This window comes from Fringilla coelebs (assembly GCF_963513975.1).
Source record: "Fringilla coelebs genome assembly, chromosome: 21".
In the NCBI taxonomy this organism is placed as follows: Eukaryota; Metazoa; Chordata; class Aves; order Passeriformes; family Fringillidae; genus Fringilla; species Fringilla coelebs.
Genome location: NC_140047.1, coordinates 11,409,648 through 11,430,583, shown reverse-complemented (window position 1 = coordinate 11,430,583; position 20,936 = coordinate 11,409,648). Strand labels below are relative to the sequence as shown.

At 45.2% G+C, this 20,936-nt stretch overlaps 1 protein-coding gene across 1 annotated transcript; it reads left to right on the top strand.

The window, feature by feature from the left end:
* Positions 1 to 1,822: 1,822 nt before the first annotated feature.
* PSMB7 (proteasome 20S subunit beta 7) lies at positions 1,823 to 20,416 on the top strand. Its single transcript, XM_084219572.1, has 8 exons — positions 1,823 to 1,937; positions 2,066 to 2,159; positions 2,305 to 2,402; positions 2,633 to 2,773; positions 3,315 to 3,430; positions 9,161 to 9,219; positions 19,636 to 19,787; positions 20,252 to 20,416. The coding sequence occupies exons 1-8, from the start codon at positions 1,876 to 1,878 to the stop codon at positions 20,361 to 20,363; spliced, it is 834 nt and encodes a 277-aa protein (XP_084075698.1). The 5' UTR covers positions 1,823 to 1,875; the 3' UTR covers positions 20,364 to 20,416.
* Positions 20,417 to 20,936: the final 520 nt, after the last annotated feature.

Sequence of the window (20,936 nt, the reverse complement as noted above, 5' to 3'; positions counted from 1 at the left end):
TGTGCAGCCCTCTGAGGTGCTCCCAGATGTACAGCAAGCACTCCTTTAGAGCTGGGACCAGAGCTTTGACAATTAACTGAACCCGGCACTCTCCTCCCCAGTGTTTATTCTTCTTTTGGACTTTTTGACTTCCCCAGCTCGTCAGAACAGCACCATCCTCCAGCCCTGCACAGTGGGTGCCCAGGGACGCCTCCTGTCACGCAGCACTGGGCTCAGGGACACCTGAGGGCTCTCGAGGCCACTGTGTCTGCAGTGCACCCCAGCATTGCTGTGTATAAACACATAAACACAGCAGGTGTGGCAAAACCCACGGCAGATGACCAGGGAAGAGTTCATCCCTTAGCCCATCAGCTGTATCTCCACTAATGGCACTGGAAATGGGCACCCCAGGGAGCTGAGGGCAGACAGGGCTGTGTCTGACCCGCAGCCAGGCGTTTCCCAGCGATGGATGGAGCTGGAGCTGGTGGTGCACCAAGGTGGCTCTGCACAGGGAGGAGAGGCACCTGCACGTCTGCAGAGGGCCAGTCCTGCGCACCTGGGAGGGGGGAGAAGGCACTCTGTTTCTGGAAGGTAAAACAATAATTGTAGGACATCTGCTTAGTTGTCAAGGACCAAAAGGGAAATAAAGCTGTTGTCCCCTCTAGCTAAAACTGGCTGTTTCCTTTTCCCCAGACTCCCCACCACCAACTGCTCCACGGTTTACATGCCAATCCAATTTTGATGCCTGTAATTCACCCCAGAGACTGTTTATTTTAACTTTATCAAGTGAAGAGAAAAACAACTGTGTTAGAATGAAAAAAGAGCATCTGGCAGCAGGATATTCTGTCTCAGACACTTTCCCAGCTTTACTGATGCACAAGAACGTGGGATTTCAGTTTCCCAAGGGCTGAAAGAAGGGGAGAAGAACGTGCAGAGTGCAGGTTCTCTGGGTGTTTACTTCAAGGATGGTCTTGCCTGGTCTGGTGGCTTTTTTCTGAAAGTCTGGCACAACCAAGAGAGAGGCTGGTGTTTGGATCTTCCCCATGTTTGTTCTCTCCCACTGGCAAGTATTTTTGAGCATCGGAGGAAAAAGTAGACATTGCTCAGTAGCTTTGTCCACCCATCCTGTTTTTGTTGTTCATCTGAAGAACACCCTGATGGAGAACAGCTAATTTCAATAATTAGGAGGGACAGTGCAGACATGCAGGTCAGGTTGGACACAGGGGACCCTGGGTTTATTTCCCTGTAGGAGAGGGGGTGTCAAGTAATTAATATTTAATGTTTGGAACAAATGGCACTTAATTTTTTAAATCAATAATGTTTTTAATTTCAGGCACTTATAATATATACAAAGCAACTATATGGGAACTTTGGAAAAATCTCACTCTCTGCCTTGCTTTAAAGAACATCCTTTCTGCAGATGTTCCAGAAGTTCTGCTCTCTGTGGATGCATTCCTTTCATGGTTCGGGGCACTGCAGGAAAAGTTAAACTGGAGGCTGGACGTAGTTTACTCAGAAAGCACTACACTAATTTTAGCGACATACAGCAGGGCTCCTGCAACTTTGAAAATCTTTTTTTGTTTGGGTTTGTTTTGTTTTGTTTTGCCACATAACCATTCCATTGCCAGCACGTCGCTTTGGGGTCGGCTTGGGGTCGGTTTCGGGTGAGTTTTGGGTCCGTTTCGGGTCCGTTTCGGGTCCGTTTCACGCAATTCGCACGGGCGGAACCCAACGCTCGGGCCGGGCCCCGCAGCGCCCCCCTGCGGCCGCCCCGCCCGGCCCCGCCCCGCCCGGCCCCGCCCCGCCCCGCCAGGCCCCGCCCCTCAGCGCGAGGCCCCGCCGCCATTTCGCTGCCCCGGAAGCGCTCGCGCGCCCCCCCTCAGTGCCCGGGGGAACATGGCGGCCGTGTCCGTGCTTCGTGCGCCCGCCGGCGGCTTCAGCTTCGACAACTGCGCTCGGTAAGGCCGGGGGGAGCGGCACGGGCCCGGGGGGAGCGGCACGGGGCTGGGGGGAGCGCAGGGGCCGCCGGGCCGGGCGGCGGCGGGGGCAGCGTTCCGCCCGGCCCCACCGGCCCGCTGTGTTGCAGGAACTCGCTCCTGGAGGCCGAGCTCGCCCAGAGGGGCCTGAGGGTGCCCGCGCCGCGCAAGACCGGCACCACTATCGCTGGCGTCATCTTCAAGGTGAGCGGGCGAGCCGGGCCCGCGGTGGAGGCTCCGCGCTGCTGAGTCAGCCCCGGCGTGCCCGGCCCCATCCCGGCCCCCGAGCTGCCCCCGGCGGCGTCCCTGATGGGGTCGCGGCCTTGGGAATAATTCTGCCTTCCTGCAGGATGGGGTCGTCCTTGGAGCAGATACGAGAGCGACTGAGGGGATGGTTGTTGCTGACAAGAACTGTTCGAAAATACACTTCATTTCCCCTAATATCTAGTAAGTGTTACAATGCTTTATTGGGTAGTAAATTGTTTATTGGGTATGTTATTGCATATTGTTGGTATTGGGGCTTTTAGCGGTGTTCTTTGCTAAGAGTTAATGCTAAGCTTTGTTTCAAAATAATATTTTATTAGCAAGGCTTGGGGGTTCGTGGTATTCTATTTCCACATTTTCTCTTTGTGGAGGTTTCTGTCTCCTTTTCCTCACTTGCTGATCACGTTCCTCAGCTGCTGTGGTGCAGGCACAGCTGCAGACACTGAGATGACAACTCAGCTGATCTCCTCCAACCTGGAGCTGCACTCCCTGTCCACGGGCCGGCTCCCACGAGTGGTCACTGCCAATAGAATGCTCAAGCAGATGCTGTTCAGGTAACTGGGGGGGTTTTGTTTATTACCCGTGCTGGTAAAACCACCAAATAATGCTTAGGAGTGTCCTGTCTCAGCCTGCTTGACCTGCATAACTTCAGGAAAGATTTCATAATTGCTCTTTGCTTCATGGGCTTGTTAACTGAGATGGAAGAGGAATGGGGTCTGTGGTGTTTTACAGAATTGTATGTACCAATACGCTATGATGTGTACCAATCACACAACAAGAATAGAAGGGTATTAGTTTAATACATAATCACACCCATGAAAACTGCTGTGTATCCTTGTGGTGAGAAGGCTGGTCCAGTAACAGAGTAATGTGCAAGCTTATAAAGCTGGGAGTGATTTGCAGTAGAATCACTGCCCCAGAAAGTCTGCTGGACCCTGAAATAATCCATATTTTAGTACATTTCTTACTTTATTGGAGGCCAGCTGGTGAAAGCAGCCTGTTGAGTGCAGAGCTGTACCTGCTAGCTGGGGAGCAGTTCACAAGGCCCTGTATGGTGTGGAACAGCCCCAGACTCACAGCCAAACGTTCTCCCAGGTACCAGGGCTACATCGGGGCCGCGCTGGTGCTGGGGGGAGTGGACGTGACGGGCCCCCACCTGTACAGCATCCACCCCCACGGATCCACCGACAAGCTGCCCTACGTCACCATGGGTGAGTGCTGCTCCCGGGGCCAGGCCGCGGGAATGCTTCACATTGCGTCTTGGTTTGCAGGTGTGAAGGGCTTTCAGTTAGAGCCTGGCTGGGCATCAGACCACAAAGATAAACTTGGACCTGGATTTATAAGGCAGGTGCACTGTTCTGTTTCCCCACAGACGTGGGCTGGGATAAAGCTCAGCTGCCAGGAAACTGATATAGGGAACTTTGCTCTGTGTGTTCCACACCTTAAAGCATAAGAATTGTGGGATTCCCAAAATCTTGCTGAAAGAAAAAAAAAATCCTCAGAAACTTGATTTGCAGATTGTCCCAACTTGTGTTTCGTACAAATTTCACTTGGGGAACTTGTGTATTGTTTGGAAGACTTGGGTTATCTTAAAAGGAAGCTTACGTTTGGTAGCGCCATGGAAGTGTAAGGGAAAGTTCAAATAAATGTATCAGAGGACTGATCTGAAAATGAAGTGTGTCAGATTAGTTAATCAGCCTGTGCCTGGTGCAGCTTTTGAGCTGCTTCTGTGGTGGGAAAAATACACATTAATATTTTCTGTTTCTGGCCGGCATCTTTGGCTAGAACACCTGCTCGGGAGGCGGCGGAGGTTCCCGTTTTGGCGGGTAGCGGTGCAGCGAGGCCGGGCTGATTACGGCCCGCAGTGAGCGGGGCCGCGCCGGGCGCTGCGGCGGCGCTGCCGCTGGGTGGCGCCGGCGGGCCGGGCACGGCGGGCCGGCCGCGTGACGTCACCGGGGGGCTCTGAGGGCTGGGGGCTCTGCGGGGCCGAGCGGGGCCGCGGGAGCCCCTCTGCTCTCCGCACATGCTGCCTTTCCTGCCTCAGTTTTAAAAGGTTTAAAACGCGGCCTGTTGGGAAATGCTAGCAGCTCCTCTTTCCCTCCACAAAAGTAGCACGGTAGCAGACTTAAGTTCAAACGAGGGGGAAGTAGAATATCAGAGGGTTAAGTTCCATGTAGCCTAAACTTTGGTTTGCTGCAGGCAGTGCCAGGTGTGCGTAGTGCCCACATGTTCTTTTTGGATACGCTGTCAGACAAAGCCCTTCTCAGCATCAGGGTCCTTCACCTTCCCCCCCCGGTGCACTGACACTTCCTCCAGTGACCAGGATCTGTTTTAGTAAAAAATTAGGTAATGCATATAGGTGAAAGATAGAATCAAAACAGCAGAATAACTGTGACAAGTCAAATTTAAGATAACAGTTGGAAATGTATTTCAGTCTTACTTAGATTAATCTATTGTTTTTTGGGCTGTTTTATCCCAAATGTTCAAAAGGCGGTTTATTAAATCAGGAGATGTGTTTGGCCAATTAAGTTCTGGAAACTAAATAGGAAAGGTGGTTGAGAAGTTGAATTTTATTTTGGTGTGCTGGTCTGTCTGGATGGACAGTGGTGTCCTGCCTTGCAGGAGAGATTTAAAAGGTACACAGTGCTTACTCAGGAGTGAGAACATCAAATTAAACTGTTTATGCTGACAAAGGACAAAATTGGATTTCAGCAAACGATGCAAGATTGTCTGATTGCTTGGCTTGTCTAGGAAAGCTTCTGGCCAAGGCTTATAATGAAATGCATGCATAAAATTAAAGCACTTGAAGTGTGCAGTTTGGCTTTCGGAAGCAGACGGACTGCTCAGGAGTCTCTGGTGGCCGGAGCTGCTCCCCTGGTGCCAGTGGTGCTTCATATTCATAAATCAGCTCTTCATTGCAGTGGCAGTGTCGTGCTGCAGAGCAAGAACTCCCACTGCTGGGAGCCAGCCCCCAGCCAGGAGCCACGCTGAAAAATGATCCCAGTCCAAGGGGCTGCCGAGATCACAGAATTCTTACCTGGGATGAGCAGCAAATTGAATAACAATGAGTGCGTGTGAATAAATGCCCTGTCAGGGAGCCTTGGCAGTGATGGATGAGGAAGTGCTAAATGTTGCTCTCCAAGCTCTGCACATCCTCTGGTGTGGCAGCAAACAGGTCCTTGGGTGAGGAGATGGACTGTACCTGGCAATGAGAACTTCTTTTCAGTGAAGGTTCTGCTGAAAAGATCCAGTGCATCTGCTTTAGAAAAGCTCCTGCAGTTTTAATTCACCGTGAAAATTACTGTGAGCTGCACTTTTTTGCTATGTATCAATAAGTGTCTTTCACTTAAAATCAATACTGAAGTGATACAACCGCTTGATTGAAGACCAGAGGGTATTTTTAAAGTCAGTTTATTAGAGTTGCATGCAGAAAATTTAACACCTTGGTTGGGAAAAATCAGGAAATGGCCAGTGTTACTTAAAGAAGAGAACAGTAAATTCTCTTATTGTTTCATAACTTACCTGGTTCATACTGAAAAGCATTTGCCTCAGAGTAGTTCAGCTTCTGTAGTTCTGTAGAATTTGTTTGCATTCAGTATTTTTATGTATGTAGATATTAGATTAATTTTTCCTGAATATATGGTTCTGAAGTGTAGCTTACTGAAAATATATGCAAAGTAAATTCTTTGGAATTGAGATGGCATTTTTTACTTGATGTTAACTGTAAGCATTCTTAGCAGATAGTGGGTTTTAAAGATCTGAAGGGGGTTCTTCCTGAATGCTATATAATACAAATAAAATTTGACTTTGCTAATTATGCTTATGACACATTATCACATGGCCTTCCTGGAGGTTTTAATGGATTTGAGGTTGAACTGCTGCCGAATCTGAACTGGTAGTGACTCAAATCCGTTACTGTGTGTATGAGGTGGGGAATCCATCCCAAGTTAATGGATGGTGTTTTGCTGTGTTTGGATTTTATCTTTCTCCAGACTTTATGTTTGGGAATTGTGAAGCTTGTTTCTGCATAAAGGCAAAGCATGCTTGTTAAAAATGAGTTATTGGTGGGCACTGAGTGCACGGACAAGAGAGCAGCTGTTTCCCCACACACAAACAAGTTCTCCATAGACCCTTAATATCCAAGTTTTCTGGGTTTTTATAGGAGCTGCAATAAGAAAACCGTGCTTGCAGTGTTTATTTAAGTTCCCAGTTTTATTGCCCACTCTCCTGTCACAATGCAGCTTTCAGGAGGCAGCTGGAGTGGATGGAACATTGTGGGGCTGTTTGGAAGGCCAGGGGTGGGACAGGGAGGTGGGTGCAGTGGGGTGGGACAGGGACAGGGACAGGACAGGGAGGTGGGTGCAGTGGGGAAGGGAAGCTCCCACCACAGCTGTCTGTGGCTGCGTGTCCAGGCCAGTCCAGCAGTGCAGGTGGGCTTTGCTCAGCTCTGTGCTCCAGGGGATGATGTCTGCATGCCAGGAGGGGTTCCCACAGCAGCTCCTGGTGCTGTTGTCAAACATGCCTTGTTTTGATGGAGACGCTCAGATGTGTGCATTGACTGGTGTTTCTGAAAACATGGGGCTTACATCTGGTGCAAGGAAGAGTAAAGAATTTTCATTGTGCTATTTAAGATCAGGAAATTCTGTTCTTTCAGAGAATGCTCAGCTGTGCTGGGAGGCTTTTGCTAAGGGAAATTTTAAATGTAAGGTTGTTTAGTATTTGTGAGCACTAGAGAAGAAATGAAGCGAGTCTATTCAGCTTTTCCAGCTTCCTGTTCTGCTAGAGCCTCCTTAGGCTCTTGGTTTTCAGATGTAAATGTCTATATGTAGGTTTAATTAAGTTAAGACTTTAAACAACCCTTTGAAAATTTACATTATAAGATTGTCTGGATTTATTTATTTAAGGTTGATTGTAGATTTGGCATTTATTTGTGTCTCGGTAACATAGTGAGATAAATAATTAAGTGTAATTCTTTATGTATAAAGGATTTCATGTACTGTAACATAAAATTCCCCCTGTCTTTTTCCTTTTTCTGTTTTTTGTCCTTAAGTTACTGATTTCCTGCCCATAGTTCTTTTGGGAACAACTTCTTAAAAGGAGCTGGAGGAATTCAGCGTGATCCATGTATGCAATTGTGTTATCGATACATTTTTATTTGTCACTAGAAGTTTTAAGAAATTAAGATCACTTTTCCCCAACTAAATAGCTAATGTAGTAATTTTGGTCAGATATTACATTTTATACTTTCTTTGTTTTGCACTTTTTCTAGTCTTTTTAATCTGATTTTGTGAACCTTTCCCCAAGATTAAAGTTGTTTTTCAGCTTTGAGGCTTCTCACTCAGCTCATGGTCAACCTTCATTTGGGAATAGCAAGAATGTAGGCTTGGTTTGAGACTATAGCCCAGATTTTTTTTCCCCTCTTGTTAGAAATATTCCTATATGATTCCGGAAGAATTATTATATTATTGTTTGGGTTCCTTTATTTGTTTTGGCACATGCTTTATTTTGACCTTGTTTGAAGGGTCAGTAAAATTCCTTTTATTTGTGATTTGTTCTGTGATATCAGCTGTTTGCATCAGCAGTTCAGTTTTGCTATTAGTTGCGTAAAAATCTTCTTTATTCTCAGTTTCAGCATTTAAAAAATGGAGTTCTGTATTGCTCCAAGGTGTAAATGAATAGTCATTGCCTGCAATACAAGTGCATACTTAGAGTGTCCTACTGCTTTTAGATGTGATGTATTTGGTACTGTAAAGGTAATGATCCTCAACCACAGCAATATTCTGTAACAGGAATATCTGTCATATTCATCAGGATTACCATGTTCATTGATTTGTGTCTGTAAATCTGCTGTTTCAACCCTTTAAATTTGATCTATAATTGGACCTCCTTAAATGGTTCAGCTAAGGTAGTCTGTATTTTCTCAACAGTGTCACTGTCAGCTTCTCCTTTTTCATTATACATTCAGCAGACTTGATAAAATCAGCAGGACACCTCATTTGAAACTGTTTAATCGCTGCCTTTTGCTTTCACTAAACCATTGAGGTGGTCAAGCGATATACACAAATCATTTTAAATAGGAAATATGGCTTTCTCTGTGACCCAGCTAAACAGATAGCACTATGCAAAACAAGTTAAAAAGTAATAAATGCCAAAAAATCTTCTAATTGGAGTAAAAAATTGCAGGTAACTTTATTCCCTCCCCAAAAGTAGTGCTCTCTGAAAAATGGGTAGGGCCACCGACAGACAAGAAAATCTTCCTGAAGGCTCACTCTTTCTGAACAAAGCAAGTTTACAGTTTCAAATAGTACCATCCTGCTTTTTGTGTATAAATGTGGCAAAAAGCACATTTATAACCCTGCAGTCACAGTGCTTTGGGCAGAGATGGCTCCTGTTCCATCACTGCACTTGTACTTCGTTCTTTCTGGAAAGGAAACTCGTGGCTTTGTCTCTGGCACTTTGTTCAGCTGTTATTGCTCATTATTGTAAAAATAATGGCACAGAGCAGGAGCACAATTAACTGTTTAACTACAGGGGAAATCTGCTGGTGGCAGCAGCCCCCTGCCCTGTTCCCACTGCTGGGCTGCTCATCCCCAGGCTTGGAGTCATCTCTTCTCTCCAGCACCTATCTAAGAGGGGCAGGCACGGACATGGGGCAGGAGGGATGTGGCATTCCCCTAACTCTCTGTTTCTAACCCCATTTTTGTACCTTATGTTCAGGACGATCAAGAAGGCTGTCAGGATGGGCCTGTGCTGAGTCTGTGCCCAAAGCTGTACCCCCAGGATTAAATCGGGTTCTGACTCAGTGTAGACACTGTACAGTGCAGAGGAAGCTATGGTGGGCTTGGTTTGGTTTGTGCTGATGAGATGTACTGTATTTTTCTCTAAAAATTGCCATACCTAAATGCACTGGCTGACGGGGTGTCCTGGTGCTGTCACCACAGGTTCTGGATCGCTCGCAGCCATGGCAGTGTTTGAGGATAAATACAAACCCGACATGGAGGTAAGTCCTGGGTTTTCAAAACCTCAGTCTTTCTTCTTTCAGCAGTCCTTATCATCACAAGAATTTAGGAGGTTTGAAACTCTAAAAAAGGTAAATATGCTCTAGTTTTACTGTACTTAAAATGTACTAATGTCAGCTTTCTGCAAAGCTGTAAAAATGGATGGGTAAAATAAATAAATTTGCAAAATCTGTATTTATGTATGGGAAAATGTGTGGCTTGAATGTAGGTGAAGGCTTTAAAAACATACAGCTTAATGGTTATAGTTTACTTCAGCAATTTACCAGCCCCTGCACCGTCAACATTTTTGTTTTTCTGTCCCTCTGTCCTTCTCTCTCAGTCTTGAAAAGAGAATGCAACTAAAAGTCTTCAGATGCTCCTCATTTTTGTAATGCAGCTGCTGTGGGTCATTTCCTCCCCCAGAAGTGCACTGTGGTTTCAGGTGATAGTCCTCTAAATCCACTGTTCTTCTCTACAAAGCTGGTAAATGAAGTTTAAAATGTGAGATGATCTCTTGTACCTTGGTACATCTCCTGACAAATCACAGTGTGCAATTCCAGCAGATTTTTAAAAAAGCAGTCAGCTGCCCCACCTTGTTTTGAGAAGTTTGCTATTAGTTAATTGCTTCAGCATTAGTAAAAAGCAGTTTTCCAGTTATCCCTGGCCCCTCTCCTGTCAGTACCTAAGCAAGAGTTGTAGGTGTGCAAAGTTAGGGACACACAGTGGGATCAGGATTGATGTGATTTGGGCAGCATCTGAAGAGGCTGGACTTCTGGCCTCAAGTAATACTATTTACAATTGTTATCAGAAATACTGGAATATGTTTAATGGGCTCCCAAGTGTCTCTGGGAAGGATCCTCACACCAGATGGCTGATAGAGCCACGAGAGAGAGAGAGGAAGACTCTGTTTTTCCCTCTCCCCTCGTGCTGCTGTAAGAATGAGAGTCTCCTTTTCCAGCCTCCTGTGTGACTGTGCACTTGGCATGTGTGCCATCCACTGAAAACATGACTGCAAATCCCTGGAAGCAGCAGCTCCAGCACAATAGTCCTCTTTCCAAGATACAAATGGCAAAGAGCTGTGCTGTGGAACTAAAGTTTTCATTTATTCTCAGCTAGCTTTCAAGCTTAGATTTTTAATCATCTCTTGTGTAAGAGCAACCGAAAAAGGCACCAAAAACTGGTAAATCTCTAAATTTTCCTATTTAGAAAGGTCATCCTCATTAAACTGTCTTCACACACGACCATAAGTGGCAGCAGATAGTCACTTATAACAAGCATGTAGAAATGCAGCCTTTCAATTTGTTGAAATAGATATTTAGATTTTTGAGACTTGCATGCACCTTAACCCTTCCTTTGGTTTTCCTGGATAATCTGTTATCTAATAACAGTTCAGGAATTGTATTAACCAAAGTTTCATGTGATAAAGTTCAATGGTACTCTTAAACGCTTCCTCATATTCTGTTATGGCTGTGAGTTTGTATTTACATTCTAAGTCAGATGTGGGATTTTTTTTTCAATAAATTAATGAAATAACAAATACTTCCATTGAAATTAATCCAAATTAAATCTGAAATATGCTGTGTACATTTTACATAAAACTGGCTACAAAATGGCAATGAAGATAAAATTGTTGGAGATTCATTTAATAAAATTGCTAGAAAATTATTATTTTTCTGTCAAGATCAATGCTCCTTTCTTTTGCACTAATTGTCAGAATAGCTTGCTAGGGCTACTGGAGGGTAGTGGTGTGCTTCAAGACCATCACATCACAGAAAAATGATTCAAAGGCAAACTGTCCTGCACCCTCTGGTATCAACTTGCAAATTAGCATCTGGAATGTAATTAAACAAGCTTAATGAAAGTAGCAGCTGAATACTACTGGAAAAGACAATCAGCTTTTTTGCCTCTGATATATATTCTGTACTATTGAAGCTGATCACCAAACGCATCGTGTGAGCACAGTTAAAAAAAATTAGCATTTATTTGAAGAATAGGAACTGTTTTTCATTCTGTTATGCTTTTGGCATGCACTGGTGTCCCAGGAGAGCCATGCCACAGCAGATAGTGCACAATATTTATAAATCCATGACAGGCAATAATAGCAACTTGAAAAATTCTTTTGCTAGAATTTCAAGTTGAGAGCTGCCAAAAGCTGAGAGGATCAAATCTGCAGTGGCAGCTGCTGTGCCCTACAGTTAGAATCGTAGACTTTGAAGATGCTAAACTAAAAAAAATAAAAAAATAATAAAATAAAAAAAGACTGCAGGCTTAGCCAATTTTTGCAGGTTTCTAGAGCCCTGGCTCTCTGCCTTTTGAAGATGAGTTGCTGAAGCTTCTCCCAGTGCCTGAGGCATGCTAACACCAGCAGGATGTGTTTTTTTCCATAGACTTAGTGTGTTCGGATTTAAGTAGCACATGCTTTGTCAGTGCCAGCTGTGATGGTCCTTTCCCTGGCTGCAGAGCTGGGAGAGGATCTTTACCCACCGTCCTTCAGGGCAGCTCTGGAGATGGATGGTGACGTCCCCAAGTGCCACTTGTGCAGGCTGATTTATGGAGGCAGGGTTTGTGGGGAAGGAGTGCTGGCCTCTAGAGGAACCATTATAGATCGCTGAGGATGGGAACACTTTCAGCCCTGAAGGCCTCTAGATGCTTCAAAAATGTAATGCCAAGCACCTAACTACTGTGGAACAATATTAATCTGTCATGTGGGCAGCTATAGATCTGCTTTAAAAAATGTAAGTGGAAGAGCAGCACATCTAATGGAGTGTTTTGAGCTTAGATCTTTCTTTAGAGCCAGTTTTTCTTGCAATAGAGTCGCCACTGGTTTTAAACCTTACAGTCATTTTGTAAATGCATTTGTGCCTTCTGGTGTTAAACAATAGCAAAGAAATACTTTGAGTCAGTGGATATGGAAAGCATTGTGAGCTGGGAAGAAAAATGTCTACAGTATTAAATGCTGGAATTCTGCATTTATCTATCCTGTGGTGGTTGAATTCCTCAGGAGATGGGGAGGGGGATATATTTTCTTCTGGTATTTGATTTCTGGTGTTTGAAAAGTAGAGGCATTTTGTCTGTAGAATTACTTGATGCTCAGTGGGGCTACGTTGTAGACTTCTTGTTTAAGCAAGGAAAGGCTGCTTGTAACTTCATTTCTTTTCTGTATTTCATTAAAATAGCCAGGTTTAATAAAAAGAGGGTCCAAAAGGAAGAGAATCAGAAGTTACAGAAAACAGAACTTTTGCAAAGAAAAGAAAGTAAATCTTGGAGTAGTAAGCTGGGAGCAGAACAGGTGGAACTCAGGAGATAAGAGACAGTCTGGCAGATACTTAATAATTATTTCTAGGATAGATCACCACAAAGGTGTGAGATTATACTTACAGTCATTTATTGTACCATTTCTTAAGTGTGGCAGGAAATCAAGCAGTACTGAATAAACACAAAAATACCCTGGAGGGTAAGAAAGATGAATAAGAGAGGACTGTTCTGAGTGTGTTCCACATGGAGCACAGACCTCTCGGTGCTGCAGCAGCTGTGCTGTCCCAAAACCTGGAGCTTTCTGTCCCCTGGTGTGCTTCAGTGACCCCCCCCGCCTCTGCAGCTGGGGCTTTGGCTCACCTGTTTGGGTGGGACCTGCATGGGCTGGGAGCCATCTGGTGAGCAGTTTGGTGGGCAGGTTTGGGAGGAGTGGTTTTTGAGGCGCTTCTGAATAGCCCCTAATCCGTAAGTGAAGTAGCTGAGGAACAGAGAGCTTTCCTCAGGATGCTCCATGTGCTCTGGGATCTTTGCAGTATCGAAATGCAAAGTAGCCTGAATGCAGCTTTTACTGCGCACCTCTAATTTCAGTAAAAAAAAAAAATGCATCAGGCATTCTATAAAATATGAAGGCATGTAACTTTCTTCCATTTTTAAGCAGCTGACACATAGATCCTTCAAATGTTCCTGTGCTCACATTTCCTACTGTCCCTCAATATGGTAGAATTATTTTTGTTTATTAGCTACTGACAACAATGCTGAGCTATTTTTGGAATCTGTCAAAAGTCTCTAATCTCCAGCCCTAGTTGTCTCCCCGGCCCTGCTGCCGTGTGTGTGTGTGTGTGTGACAGGGTGGGAGCAGTGACAGGCTGCAGATGAGCCCGGTTCATTAGCGATGGTGATCAGCTCTGGGCTCAGGTGTGGCAGCCGCGCTGATCCCGCAGCTGCCACCGCCGCTTTAATGACTCTGCAGGACGGTCACCACTTGCTGGGAGGTTTGTGGGCTCCACTCTGGCAGCAGACAATGGAGATCAAGCCAGACTATGGGAGTTAGGCTGGAGAGCCTGCCTGAGATACTTGAACCCCTGTTGGTGTCAAACACAGAATTAAGTAAATGGGGGGGGGGGAAGATGAGACAAAATCTGACTTGGTGAGCAAAAATCAGGACTTTGTGTTTCTGTGCCTGTGTATTTCATTATCCAGTGACAGCAACTGAGGCTGTTAGTGGCATATCTTCACTCCTTGCTGCCAGAGCTTTTGGCACTGCAGTTTTAAGCTTTCCTGACATAGCTGTGTTCGTGTGTCCTGGAGACAGGGATTTCCATGGGTAAATATCAGGTCTTAGTGCATACAGTCAGCCAGAAAATAAAGGCTTATCATACCTGTTTCTTATTCTTAGGTTAGATCACAATTATCCTGTGGCAGCCTGGTTTCTGCCTGACACGTTGGACAGTTTGTACTGTTTTCATCATCTTTCCACAGAACTGTGCCGTGGATCGATTTCCTTTGTGGAACTAGTGTTAAACAGGAAATCTGGGCTGATTTGGAATATGCCAGCTAGGTATGCTCTGGCATGGCTGGGATTGTAGGAGAGGTGTTTTTTGGGGTGCTTTCTGAAGGAATGAAAGCCTGGTTTGTGTGCTGAAGTCAGTGGGACACAGCCAGCAGCACCAGTCAGAGATCCCAGAGATAGCCAGCAGTGCTGCCTTCCAGTTTGCTGATTGCAGACTGTATCAAGGGAAATAAATGTTACCTTTGTGTAAATTGGGCCTTGCTGCATGTCAAAGAGCAACAATTTCTTCACCTTTATGAAAGTAACACTTAAACTTTGTCCGTAATAATGTAGACAAGCTGGCCAGAAGCAGGGCTCTGTGTTAAGAGATCATTTCACTGCACAGGGTAGGGGGGAGGACAGGTAATTATTTTTGATGCATTTCTCAGGAGCAGGTGTTCCAGTTTAAATTGTTCCAGTTTGTATATCTCCCATAACTGCAGAACACAGGCAAAATGTACTGGAAGATATTTCACATGGCACGCAGCCCGAGCGCTGCTCCCGCGGCGAGGGCCGGCCGGGCTGAGGGCAATTGCTGTGAGGGAGTGGGGAGGAGGAGGAGGGGGTGGGAGCCAGCCTGGCCTTTATGGAGCATTTTGGTGTATTAGGAAGGATGTATTACCAGAGGGCCCAAGGCTTCTTTTCCAAATAAAACATGGACCTTCATTCCCTTCTATCCTTTTGTCAGAGGTAAAGCAATGGGCAGGGTTTGCTTTATTTGAAGCCAGACATGTTATTGCTTGATATTAATTTTTTTATATGCAGTAACATAAAGTAACTTTAACTGTAGTCTTTTGCATGATTTGCATATCTGGGTGGCTGAGGGTCGGTGTGTTACTGCAGAGCAGCACAGAGGGGCCAGAGGAGGAGCTGCAGCCTGGCAGGATTTACGGCTCTGGTGCTGTTAAGCCAGTTCCCATTTTGAGAATCAGTTCCCTAAAAACCCATGAACTTTACTAAGTGATGGATTGAATGAGTTTTTGTAATCATTCTTAGTTCAGAGAATGGGAATAGTGTTAAAAGAAATCCCATAGTTGTGAGAAGAGCTTGTAATTTAATTCTGTGCCATCGGAAATATGGATTGTACTAATCCCCGTGTAGGGAATGACACAGAGCAACTAATGTTATTGAATAGTAGTTCCGAATCATATCAGTTTCTTGTCTTGGCAGGTAATTTGGCATAAATTGTTAATGTAAATCCAGGTTAGTGGGGAAGACATTATTTTACTAAAAAAGATAAACTGCTGATTAATTCAGTATAGAACTCAATTACAAATTGAAAGTGTCTCTGCGGGACGCCAGTACCCTAAAGACAGCAGATGTTGAATTGATACTCCAGCATATTTCACCCTGGTATGAAATATTAACGTGGTTTATTATACTGGTGGTGTATGATATCAGAGAGGGGGTGGGGATGAGCCTGCGCTCACAGGCAGCTTCCTCAGAACGGGAAAAAACTGTTATCTCTGAGAATAATTACTAGGGACTACTAAGCAGTTTATTTGAAAGTTCTTAGCAGAAGATGGTTAGGAAAATAAACATTCACTGACAATGAATCCAAACATAAAACACATAGGTCTAATTTAAAAAAATTGTAAAAAGAGACAAGTTGTGTCATTCCTTATTCTAAGGCAGCACTGGAAATGCTCTTTTTTGGGGGAGACTTGTTAAACCTGAGTGGTTTAAAGGACACATGCCAGCCCCTTTCCTGACAGCCAAATCAAATCTATTCTTGGAGGCTGTTGGAGCCTTCCAGCCTTCCCTTACAAGAAATAGAAAGTCCTTTGCTTCTCGGGTTTGTTCTCTTTGGACTTAGAGCAGACTTCAGCATCTCTTCCAGGTACAGACTGATCTCCACCCCAGCTCCTCACTCCCCATACACTGCTGATTCTCTTCCAGATTCTAATTATGCTCCTGTAGGTGCTTATATCCTTCAAGAGGTATTGCTTTCTACCCCCAAATTCCCAACGCTCCTTTATCGATTTATTTTTTTGTTGCCATTGTCCTTCCTGAAGCTTCTGATTTTTTTCTTCCCTTCTCTTCCCACATAAGTCTTGGGGATTCTCATTTTAAGTAGTATCAACTTTTTTTATATAATAGTATTTGAAAAAATCTCATTGTAAAAGACTATTCTGGTAAGTATTTGCATTTGTTTATTCTTACAAAAACATTTGTTTGTGTTGATATTGTACTGATTGTGCATTGCATTTCAAATCTTTCTAAGAATTGCTTTGGAGAACTGCGCAATGTATTGCATCTCTCACAGCATCCTGGTGACTGCAGAAGGGATTAATTTTATTTTGGTAAGAGAAAAAAAATCAGGAATTTCTAAAGTTTTAAAGTCTGGAAAAGACATCTCCTTTTTTACTTGCTTGTGAAGGTAAAAAATGTGAGGAAATAGTGTTCACAAAGCCATTCCAGCTGCTCCCTTTGCTTCTGGAGCATAATGATAAACTTGTTTACAGGTTATTAGTGAAGACAGTATTAATACAATGTAGAAGTAGCCTCATCTCCTGTAGGAAAGTCTCTTTTTTCCTTCAGTAGCACTTGAAATTTGGAAATTGCTTAAGTTAGAAGAGAAAGTTGATCCAAGTCATATACAAGAATAATGTGTAAAAGTTGCTCCGTGGTGCTGTTTGGGACTCGTGGCACAGCAGCTGTGAGAGGCAATCCATCAGCTCTGAGTGTCTGCAAACTGCAACTCTCCAGATAACAGGTTTAAAGTAAAGATTTAATACAGGCTCTATCTACTATGATGTTGCAGTGACAGTTTAAAACTCATTCTCTAAATCTCAGCAGACTTTATAGCCAGCAGTGGGCCCATATAAAGCTTAATGGCATTACAACGCATAAATCATCTTTTAAAGATGCTACCAGTAGCACCAATATTAAATGCAGACAATTGTCTGCGTTATAAATAATTTATCAAACAGTGTTTCAGATGAGCCTTCCATGCCGAGTTATTTATTTTAGCCTCTGCTGCCCTGTTCCTCAGGCAGCCTTTGGCAGTCCCTGCCGTGCTGTGGTCAGTGTAATGAAGCTCAGTCCCACGGCTCAGCTGTGCTGACCATTACGGCGCTGCTCTCCCGCGCCTCCGCCAAGCGCTGCCGTTTGTCACGCGCGGGTAAATGGAGCTGCACATTGGAGTCAGGGGACACATTGTGGGCTCTGGTATGGGGACAGACAGATCGCCCCATAAAGTGCTGCTTGTCACCGCTGCCTCGCCACGCACTTCATCACTTGGCTGTAATCTCATTTAAGGAGCACTGGGGGCCCCAGAGGAGGATATTCCCAGTTAGCTTGGTCTTTGCAACCATAAAGCAGGAAGTGTTCCTTTTATATACTCTGAACTTTTAGGGTTTTGTAAGATTAATTATTATAGTGACTCACTGAGGGCCCTGTACTTGAGACTGTGTCAGCACTTTCCTGCTAACCCCTTACTTTGTGACTGTAAGTAGCAGTCCTTGCTGAACTCCATGCATGATCTCTGTAAGGAATACTTGGGGTTTTTCTTGTGGCTGTTCTGTTCAGCTTTTTAAATTGTCAGAAGAGGAGCAGGAAGCAGCACAGAGGTTTTCTAATGACAATTATTCCACGTTCACAGACTGAGCTGCACTGTGTCAGTGAAGGAGCTGGGCTCTCTGTGCAGTGGCTGCCTCAGTGCAGGTACAGCTCAGCTCTTCCAACTGCACTTTATTGGGTATTTTTTGAACTATTTTGATAACAGCGGAGTGATAGAGTACATTTTTTAAAACAAATCAGATTTAAATTAGAGGAGTCTGTGAGGTTTGCAGTGACTTAAAAGGATGAAATTAAAAGGAAGAGTGGAACAAGCTCCACCTATCTGCGGTAGTTTACCTGAGCTGTTTTTCTTACACCTAACCCTCATATAGCTTAAAATTACTCTGCTTTTGCTACCACTTTATTCTTAGACCTACACATGCTTCTTTGGTTTATTTACTTTCACTATAGTACTAAAATAACCTTTGTCTGCAACAAATTATTGACAGTCTTATGTCAGTTAAGTGAAGAATTACTTGCTTATCAGGGTTTTATTGCCCAAAACGCTGGAGGAAAGGTACAGGAATTATTTTTGCAGCATGGCTGTATTGTTCTAGTCAGCTTGGTAGGAAGTGTAATTCAATTTATTTTTTATAAAGAGTAATAGTTGTGAAGCTGAGAGTGAAGTAAGAATTGCTGCTGTTTCTATAGTTCAGTGGAGGCTGTGCCCTGCTGCCATGGCTGTTGGCACAGGAGTACTGTCATTCCCACTGTCCAGAGGGGCAGCAGGGAGTGCAGGGCAGGCCCAGGGCAGGCAGGTGGCAGCTGAGCTAATTTTGGGCTCCTTGACCGCGCTCAGGCTGGAGCAGCTGCGGTCGGGGCTGCAGCTCCTGGCCCTGCTGCTGTCACGTGGCAGGGCCTGGCACAGACAGGCTGTGGAAATGAGGCACACTGGAAAAAGCTGCATTTATCCAATTCAGCGTTGACCCCATCTCTTGTTCTTGGTGTCTGGTGGCAGAAGATTATTCCAAGGTGTGAAATAGCAGCAAAGCAATGAGGAGGGAGCCTGGGAGCCTCAGCATTCCAGCAGGATCTGCTGGGTGAGCTGAGCAGCCACTGCTGCACAACCTGGGGACAAAACGAGTCCACACCTCTGTGTCCATGGATGTGTGCCAGCCTTACTATTTCTGTACTTGAACAGACAGCTCTAGTTTTCAAGTAAGTAACACACCCTTGGGAGAAAGGAAGGGGTCTACATTCTGTGGTTTGTACTTTCTAGGCTACAGAAAAGATTTGTGTATGTATACGATGTATGCATATGTCCATATATATATTTATATGGACTCAGTCTGTTTTCCTTGCATTCTGACCCTTTGACCAGGTGACAGGGGCACAGGCTCAGTGGAGCTGAGGGTCCAGGATGTCCCCTTGCTGGGCAGGGCTCTCCAAGGCCGGTGCCATGGGAAGGGTGCAGGGCTGGGCTGAGGGGCTGTGGCAGTGAAAACCTGTCCTTTGACACAATTTAAAATTATACATCAGGAAAGTTGGCTTCCGAGGCTGGGTTACAGCAGGGGCTGAGGCCACGTCAGATGGTTCCTGATGGCCCTGAGCTGAGCAGGGCTACCTTGTCCATCAGCTCCTTTGGAACAGCCCCAGCCCTGCCCGGGAGCTGCAGAGGGAGCCAGTGCTGCTGGAGAGGCTGCCAGTCCCATAATGCTCCCGAGGCCTCCACAGCAGCACCAGCCATGTGGTGCTGCTGAGGGGGGAATGTCATCTTACAGATCCGGTGTAAGTCTAATGGATATTTGGATGACTTTGAAATGTTTCTGTGTAAAAGATGCTCCCGACTGCTGTTGTGTAATATGGGCACTGTTGCACTCAGGTTCCTGTAACTAGTAACTGTGTCTTAGATCCATTACTGTAGCAAATGTTCCTCTTTTGTTTCACTTAAGTGGTACAAATGTAACCAAGCTCAGCATTTTGACTGCAGTACTGGTGATTGGAGGGTTTGGTGTATCATTTATTGTTCCAAGCTGGGCCTCCAGAGGCACAGGGATACACAGACCTTGGAAAAGTCAGCACTGGGGCAGTGACAGCTTTTTACCCTTCCCAGGAGGAGGAGGCCAAGCAGCTCGTGCGAGACGCCATCGCAGCCGGCATCTACAACGACCTGGGCTCCGGCAGCAACATCGACATCTGTGTCATCAGCAAGAGCAAGCTGGATTTCCTGCGGCCCTACGACGTGGCCAACAGGAAGGGGGACAGGTGAGTGAGCCTGAAGCTCTTGTGGGGTCCCTGCTCTGCCTGGCAAGGCCTGTTTTCAGTAATGCCAAACTAGAACTTTCAGCTAAACAGCACAAACGAGCGGCTGTAGCAGCAGCTGAACAGAGGTGAATACATTGGTGGCATTATCCTAGAGTTGCAAACAAAAGTGAATTGTTCGTTCTTTGGTTTTTAGCACAAATGTCCTCCCCACTTTGAGAGCCCACTGATTTAAATAAAAACCTTTCCAGTTACATGGCAGTGTTTTTGTGAGCAGTTTCCTGTAGTTGCTGGCTTATCTGAAACTCTTGTCAGTTATTGCAATCAGTATAGATTTTGCAGTAAGCACAGCTTTTTTACTTTGGACTCTTACAGGAAGTGTCTAAAGCTGATCAGTTCTAAAATTTTAAATGCAAGTTTTCCTCTGTACCACCTTCCAGACTAATTTTCCCCCATTTCTCTACTAGGGTTGGTAGGTACAAGTGTGAAAAAGGAACAACTGCTGTTCTCACAGAGAATGTGGCACACCTGGAGCTCGAGGTGGTGGATGAGACCGTGCAAACCATGGACACATCCTGAGCCTGGTGGGTGCTCAGAGAGCAGCTGGTGCAGAATAAAGAGGCTCTGCCCAATCTCTGTGTGCGTCTGTACCTGGTGCTGTTGCTGCTGCTTCTCCCTTCCTCCTCTAGAGCAGGTGAGGCTTGAGCAGCCCTGAAGGGCTCTGGGACTGACCCCAAGGGGACTGAGCAGGTGAGAGCTCTGCTCCACTCCAGGCACCACCTGGTACTTGGGGCAGAAAAGGAGCTGCTTTGCTACCTCACTCCAGGAACAAAACAGCAGGAGTAGAAGTGCTCTGCAGAAGTCTAATTTTGTAAGTTTTGATTTAATAGTATATAGGGAAACAGTGAGCATTGGTGGTTCTGAATTGCTGCCCTTGCCCCCTCCAGCAGACACTGCTCCCCTGCTACCTCACTGCAGGGTGTCACTGGTCAGCAGGGGATGTTGCTGTTATGCTTCCCTGTTTGCTGTAGATACAGGGCACATCCAGCATTATTTCAAGTCTGATTGTCTTGTTATTCACCTCCACTTGGACCTTTAATACTGGACTTTTTTGTTTTTTAAACAAAGGTGTTTATTTTGGAAATATTTTTT

Excerpts from the sequence above, each read along its gene's own strand:
- PSMB7 (XM_084219572.1), top strand. The coding sequence starts at position 1,876 with ATGGCGGCCGTGTCCGTGCTTCGTGCGCCCGCCGGCGGCTTCAGCTTC. Across the intron at positions 2,403-2,632 it reads TTCATTTCCCCTAATATCTA|CTGCTGTGGTGCAGGCACAG; the intron begins GTAAGTGTTACA and ends CACGTTCCTCAG. Across the intron at positions 3,431-9,160 it reads GCTGCCCTACGTCACCATGG|GTTCTGGATCGCTCGCAGCC; the intron begins GTGAGTGCTGCT and ends CTGTCACCACAG.